Source organism: Nansenia antarctica (assembly GCF_963989245.1).
Source record: "Nansenia antarctica genome assembly, chromosome: 4".
In the NCBI taxonomy this organism is placed as follows: Eukaryota; Metazoa; Chordata; class Actinopteri; order Argentiniformes; family Microstomatidae; genus Nansenia; species Nansenia antarctica.
Genome location: NC_137689.1, coordinates 24428965 through 24436464, shown reverse-complemented (window position 1 = coordinate 24436464; position 7500 = coordinate 24428965). Strand labels below are relative to the sequence as shown.

At 48.1% G+C, this 7500-nt stretch overlaps 2 protein-coding genes across 2 annotated transcripts in view; both read right to left on the bottom strand.

The window, feature by feature from the left end:
* LOC308156565 (unconventional myosin-VIIa-like) overlaps window positions 1-7500 on the bottom strand; it is a gene marked incomplete at both ends in the record, with an annotated part of 292311 nt that overhangs the window by 263180 nt on the left and 21631 nt on the right. The window lies entirely within an intron of this gene.
* LOC308154822 (unconventional myosin-VIIa-like) overlaps window positions 1-7500 on the bottom strand; it is a gene marked incomplete at its 5' end in the record, with an annotated part of 45500 nt that overhangs the window by 20748 nt on the left and 17252 nt on the right. Inside the window, 10 exons of the mRNA XM_080528041.1 lie at window positions 386-555; window positions 881-1007; window positions 1662-1779; window positions 2518-2688; window positions 3136-3363; window positions 4133-4306; window positions 4845-4964; window positions 5097-5223; window positions 6739-6866; window positions 7047-7136. Coding sequence (XP_080384167.1) covers window positions 386-555; window positions 881-1007; window positions 1662-1779; window positions 2518-2688; window positions 3136-3363; window positions 4133-4306; window positions 4845-4964; window positions 5097-5223; window positions 6739-6866; window positions 7047-7136 — 1453 coding nt within the window. The remainder of the gene's footprint in view (window positions 1-385; window positions 556-880; window positions 1008-1661; window positions 1780-2517; window positions 2689-3135; window positions 3364-4132; window positions 4307-4844; window positions 4965-5096; window positions 5224-6738; window positions 6867-7046; window positions 7137-7500) is intronic.

Here is a 7500-nt window from a genome sequence, read left to right as displayed (position 1 = left end):
TCAAACATAGTCCTCTAGCCCCAGTTGGACGTCTTGTTGCTGTTTTGAGAAACACGGCCTGGTCTTCATTGGTCAAATGTGACAGTTGGGCGACTTGTTCCCGGGTTTCACCAGCTGCTGTCAGAAAATGGTCTCCTGGGGCGTAGCGGACTAAGTGTTGACCACGTAACCGCAGGGTTCCTGGTTCGATTCCGGCCACGGACATATCCTGCATGTCATCCCTTCTCTCTCTCTCACCCATCCTTCCTGTCTGTCTCTATTCTCCTCTCTCTCACCCATCCTTCCTGTCAAATCTCTACTGTCTCTGTCTATCATATAAAAATATGAGTGGGACTGCCCCACTCAGGAAAAAAAAGAAGAAAAAAAAAAGAAAATGGTCTCCTACCAGGGTTGGGGTTGTCCAGCAGAGCCACCACAAACTTTGACCTCTTCCTGAGTCCGTCCAGGAAGGTGACAACCAGGTCCCGGATGTCCTCCGCGTTGTTGGAGGTGAAGGTGTACTCGTCTCCTTTGATGGTGGCGAGGGAGAAGCTCTGGCCCTGCAGCTTGCCTCCTCTGTGGGGAAAGCGAAGCGTGCCATTGGATGATTACGAGGACCACGATGGAACACAGTCAGTAGACTTGCATTGTGTTTTTAATCCTTCGGTCGTTTTCAATGTGTGTGTTGTTGAACTCATATATGGCTGAGGCAACTCTGTGTGCATTTTAAATGTGTTAAATAAAGTCATCTTTTTTTTATTTCTTATCTAATGATCCATTCTTCTAATGATTCCTTATCTGCTAATGATTCCTTATCTTCTAATGATTCCATTCCAATATGACATTTTGTAATACTGTATAAATGATGTCATTAAAAATAATGATACAATATCGACTGTACCTGCTACTGGACACAGCAGTGATCTCTGGGAAAGAGAGTTCCAGAAGGACTTGCTCCTGCTCATCCACAAAGTAAACCCCGGTCCAGTTCACTGCCACGATGACCTCATTCTTTGGCAGGCTGGGCCCTGGGGTGAGAAGGAGGCAGCGGGGTTGTAAATGTGTGTCAGAGGAGGCTGGTGGAGGTGGAAATCAGACGATGGGCTCATTGTAATGCATTATTATAATAATAATAATACATTCGACTTTTATAGCGCTTTTCTAGACACTCAAAGACGCTTTACAAACTGAAAAGATCCAGTAGTAAAATAAAAAGAAACAAAAACAAATAGATAAAAGAAAGTATAGGCGAAAGTATAATTAATTTTTAGATGACTAAATCTAAACCTAAGTGTCTTTGTAGGACAATCTACTCTGTATACTGCAATTACACCTAGATATTTCGGGCAGAGAAGCGGCGAACAAGCAACGCCAGCGTCCTCTCTCGACCGGCATTTTCTTACCGATTTTTTTACATATGGAATGGTATCAAACACCATTCCTCATTCCATTCCATGCATTACAATGAGCCAGACCTCCACCAGCCTCCACTCGTCTACCTACATGAGTGATGTGTCGAACAATTGTGTCAAACTCTCTTGATAAGGACGGCATGCACTTTGTGTCTATGGGACAGCTATTGTGTGTCTTGTGACTGTTTTTAACGAGTACCACGCAAAGCAAATCCCTTCTTGCATTCTTGGCTTGTCAATAACGTCTTCGGATTCAGACTCTTGACCCACCTGAGAACTTGAAGGCCTCATAGAAGCGTGAGAAGAGTAACGGCCACTTGAAACGAGCAAAGTCCACCACGTCCTCTTTCACCTTCTGAGGCTCTGTCCTCTTCTGGGTGGAGACTCCCTGTGGGGGTGGAGGCAGAGAGAGAGAGAGAGAGAGAGAGAGAGAGAGAGAGGTTCACAACCTGAGAAGCGAACTTGTGAGCTTAGAATTATAAGGTTCTATCTCCGTTTAGGGTAGTTCAGAGATATTGAGCATCAAAGTTTTTACATTCCATTATGTTTTGTGAGATGGAACCTTAGTATTTTATTAATTACTAACAAAAAAAAAAAAAACATTTTAAAAATAACACCACACAGGTATTAATAAACACCTAATAAAAAAAACTCAATTTTGACAAAAATGGAGATAGAATCTTATAATTCTAACGTCACAAACTGCTTCTCATGTACTGTATGTGTGCACTTTACTCCAGTGGAGGCTGGTGGAGGTAGAAATGGGAGGACAGGTTCATTGTAATGCGTGGAGTGGAATTAGGAACAGTATCAAACGCTTGTGTTTGTCCATTCCACAAGTGTTTCATACCATTCCTCTGTCCTCTGATTTCTACCTCCTCCACCCCCCCCCCCCTGTTCTACTCATAGAACAAACCATGTTGTGAACGCACCAGAGAGGCCATAGGATTAGGAGCTTTTCGTTGGAGAGTGACAGTGCCTAAAACGAATGCCAATCATTGGGAATATAACCTTCTGTGTACGGCAACGTACATTGAAGTGAGTTTCAGTATAGATGGTCCCAGCAAGAATTGAACCCCAAACCTAAGCGTTGTTAGCACCACGCTCTACAAACCGAACCACATACCCTTCTGTGGGCGGCCATGACGAGCTGGGCCCACTTGTCGGCGGTCTTGGCGCAGGTGACCTCACGGTCAGGGATGTAGGAGGGGATGAGGCCGAGGAGACGCTCCGGAAGGATCTCTGAGCCGTAGTCCACATAGTACTGCTGGGACGCCAGCTCTGCCAGGTCCTCCTCCTGAGAGAGAGAGAGAGAGATTACGTGTGGGTGGTGCGTGTGCGGATGTGCGGGTGGAGTGTGTGTGTGTGTGTGTGTGTGTGTGTGTGTGTGTGTGGATGGGTGTTGGTGTGTGTGTGTGTGCGTGTGCATGCGTGCGTGCATGTATGTGGGTGTGTGCGTGTGTGTGTGTGTGTGTGGGAGGAATGGAGAGAAGAGAGAAGAAAGAAGAGAAATCAAACAGTATTATATATAAATATATACATAGTATTATATTATATTATATTAGATTACATTTAGTCATTGAAGCATAAAATCTATCTAAATAAAATGACATCTGGCAATGTCAGGTGTAGATGAGAAACAAATCAGACAAATCATCCCCCATCACTCACCCTCAACACCCCTCCATCCTCACCTCTCACCTCTCACCCCCCCCCCCCCCCCCGCCCCTCCCCCATCACTCACCCTCTCACAGCGGTACTCCCCGAACTTCACCCCTCTGACGACCTGCTGGTAGATGAGGTTGCTGGCCACGCTGTCCTGGGCCGGGTCGTGCCAGGGCGTGAAGATCTCCTTCCTGAAGAACAGCCTCCAGGGGGCGTTCCTCTCCTGGGCGCCCTGCTCCTTGGCGTACTGCTCACACTGGGACACGGCGTCCATCACGTGGTCACTGCCGCTGCCCAGAGACGACACCTGGAGGGTTGGTGGGAGGAGTCACAGGAGGGTTGGTGGGAGGAGTCACAGGAGGGTTGGTGAGAGGAGTCACAGGAGGGTTGGTGGGAGGAGTCACAGGAGGGTTGGTGGGAGGAGTCACAGGAGGGTTGGTTGGAGGAGTCACAGTAGGGTTGGTGGGAGGAGTAACAGGAGGGTTGGTGGGAGGAGTCACAGGAGGGTTGGTGGGAGGAGTCACAGGAGGGTTGTGGGAGGAGTCACAGGAGGGTTGGTGGGAGGAGGAACAGGAGGGTTGGTGGGAGGAGTCACAGGAGGGTTGGTGGGAGGAGTTACAGGGCAACAAGTTTTACGATTACAGTTCAACATGTTCTCAGTCATTCGACTGATCAAGAATGTGCATGTCACATGTGTGTGTATATATATATAATAATAAATGATATGCCATTTAGCTGATGCTTTTATCCAAAGCGACTTACATTGCAGTGACAGTATACATTTTTAGTATATGGTCCCAACGGGAATCGAACTCACAATCTAAGCATTGTTAGCGCCATGCTCTACCAACTGAGCCACACTGCACTGGGACTATGTTGTGTAGAAGTATGCGTACTGGATGCGTGCAAGCGCATTATGCGTATGCGTGAGTAAATACTTGACGTGAGTCAATGTCTTTTTGTGTGTCAGCAAGGCAGAGATAGTGGAAGGGAGTCTGTGTATGTGCAGTATACAGTATCTATGCATGTACAGTATGTGTGTGTGTGTGTGTGTGTGTGTCTGTGTGTGTGTGTACCTTGTCAAACAGGGCGATGTAGAGGGAGAAGCCGAAGCGGTCTTGGAGGCTGATCTTGTCCGCCAGAGCGTTGCACAGCTCGCTGGCTGTGGTGGCGGAGTCCGTGAGCAGGGTCTTAGTGGTGCCGTCCATGAAGGTCACTGGCAGCATGATGGGCTTCTTTGACTTGGTGGCCTGAGGGCACAAGACATGCTGGTTCAAGACTCCTGCTTTCTGTGTGTCACTTTATTGTGTCACTTTTTGTCACTTTTGATGACTTCTTATTGAATTGTTGTCGCTGCTTCTGTTGTTGAGGGTGGAGCAAGATCCCAGAACATTTCACTTTGTTAGTTACAACTGTACACGATATCAGTGACCAATACAATTGGATTTGATTTGACCGAATCTCTCTCTCTCTCTCTCTCTCTCTCTCTCTCTCTCTCTCTCTCTCTCTCTCTCTCTCTCTCTCTCTCTCTCTCTCTCTCTCTCTCTCTCGCATAGATGTCACAGATGTAAACTGTTACACTAAGAGGACATGGTACTCATCATATATCTATTTATCTATCTATCTATCTATCTATCTATCTATCTATCTATCTATCTATCTATCTATCTATCCATCTATATCTATATCTCTATATACAAGGGCTAAGGCGCCGGCAGGGCTAACTCCTGCTTGATTTCCAAATCGCCTCTGCTACACAAACAGGTTCCGGACTAACTTTGCAAGTACCTGAAGTTCAAGCCAAGATGGCGGCTGGGTTCTGGTGAGGTTCACAAACGTCCTCCTCAACCTCTCCTCACAGTACGGAGCATAGCCGGGAGGACCGCTGTTCATGAACGTGCGCAAATACTAGAGAGAGAGAGAGAGAGCAAGAGAGACATGAATGAATAGATCTGGCCCTAAACAGTTGGTTATTGAAGTATTCTATTCAATAAACAATTAATGTATAAGAAACAGTATATGAAGCCAGCCTTGTCATACTTTGACAAACTTCTCGGAGGGAGCGAAGCAGCCGACGCAGAGCGAGAGCAGGATCCAGCCTCGGGCGTGGCTGCTCTTGGAGGGGTTCTGGGTCAGCTGCTTACAGATCTGACAGTAGATCTCGTCCCTGTGACGGACACAAGAGCAGGCCAATCACAGCGGTCAGAAGAAGAACTAGAAAACTCTCTTTAGCGAGAGGTTCTACCCTCCCCTGGTCCTGGAGAGGTTCTACCCTCCCCTGGTCCTGGAGAGGTTCTACCCTCCCCTGGTCCTGGAGAGGTTCTACCCTCCCCTGGTCCTGGAGAGGTTCTACCCTCCCCTGGTGCTGGAGAGGTTCTACCCTCCCCTGGTCCTGGAGAGGTTCTACCCTCCCCTGGTCCTGGAGAGGTTCTACCCTCCCCTGGTCCTGGAGAGGTTCTACCCTCCCCTGGTTCTGGAGAGGTTCTACAAGAGGAGAGCAGGCCAATCACAGCGGTCAGAAGAAGAACTAGAAAACTCTCTTTAGCGAGAGGTTCTACCCTCCCCTGGTCCTGGAGAGGTTCTACCCTCCCCTGGTCCTGGAGAGGTTCTACCCTCCCCTGGTCCTGGAGAGGTTCTACCCTCCCCTGGTCCTGGAGAGGTTCTACCCTCCCCTGGTCCTGGAGAGCCACTGGCTGCAGTGGAGGCGGGTGGAGGTAGAAATCAGAGGATGGGCTCATTATAATGGATGGAACAGATGAAAGGTATCGATAATGCTACACACAAATCTCAAAAGAGAAAGTCTGAGGTCCCCCTCTGGCCTTCTCCTCCAATGCATTTTTGAGAAGGAGGCAAGGACAGAGGACGTGAAGAAGCAAGGAAAAAAGACTTTTGAGATTCAACCAGGAGCTCTCCAGGAGTAGGAGGGTTTGTGTTGGTGACCTAGTTAGTTGGTTATAAACAAAATAGATTTAAAGTGTATTTCTTTGACTATAATCTAGGTGGGGGTCACGCTGCTCTGCTATGGTCTGTCATGTTTAGACAGTCTAGCTGGCATTTCGGTGTCCCTTATCTGGCTCCCAGGGGGGACCGACCTTGGGTCTCTTGCAAATGGAATGGTAAATGGACTGCACTTATATAGCGCCTTTATCCAAAGCGCTTTACAACGGCCTCTCATTCACCTATTCACACACACATTCACACACCAATGGCGGCAAGCTACCATGCAAGGCGCCGGCCCGCTCACTGGGAGCAATTTGGGGTTCAGTGTCTTGCCCAAGGACACTTCGACATGTGGCCAGCCGCGGCTCGAACCGCCGATCTGCCAACCTTGCGATCATTAGACGGTGACTCTCTACCTCCTGCGCCACAGCTGGTCAGAGGGAGATGTTTAATATATAACAACTGTGATGTTGTGAGTATTTAAACCATCCTTGTTAGGTGTGTGATTGTCTAATGCTGATCTCAGATGAGAGAAGACGTTCATTTCGTATGCAGTCCCTTCTGTTGAATAAAGTCATCCTGAGTAATTCATCATTACGACCTGTGTTGAATATCCTCATTGTCGCTTCGCGTTTGCTGCACACCTAATCTATTCAAGAGATGACACAACGCATTTAAGATCACGACTACCCTCTGTAGATTGATTCATATATCAGTATCGACGAGAAGATCCTTCAGTCACCTAAGGGCAGGCCGTAGGATGCCATTGCCGATGATGAAGTGGAGTTTCTCCAAGTTGGAGGTGGGCCGGTCCTCCAGCATACTGTTCCCCTGTAGGCTGTAATCACCCTCCGTCAACCGCCTGGTAACCTATAGGGGGAGAGGAGGAGGAGCCAATAGGGAACATTCATCAGCCATCACCACTCCATGGAGTCTGTTGGGTGATAAATGCTGAGCTGGTGTTCTCTGTTACACAGAAGGTGGATGTGGATTGGTGATGGGATGGTTGAGCCGTGTTGAAAGTGTGACGTATGACGGCGTGAGACTGACCTCCTCAGCGAACTTGGACTTCCTCTTCAGAGTGAGAGACACCAGCTTGTGTCTCACACTGTTCTTCTTCTGCACATCTACAGAGCTGTTCTGTAGAGGGGGAGCAGAGAGGGGAGGCAGGTCACATGGTCATCTGTCCACAATTGAAGGCCAAACCATTTAATCTACAGTATATTGTAGTCCCTACATTCTGATACCCCCCTCCTCCTTCAACTCAACCATTCTGATACCCCCCTCCTCCTTCAACTCAACCATTCTGATAGGCTTCTCCTCCTTCAACTCAACCATTCTGATAGGCTTCTCCTCCTTCAACTCAACCATTCTGATAGGCTTCTCCTCCTTCAACTCAACCATTCTGATAGGCCCCTCCTCCTTCAACTCAACCATTCTGATACCCCCTCCTCCTTCAACTCAACCATTCTGATAGGCTCCTCCTCCTTCACTTAAAACTCTG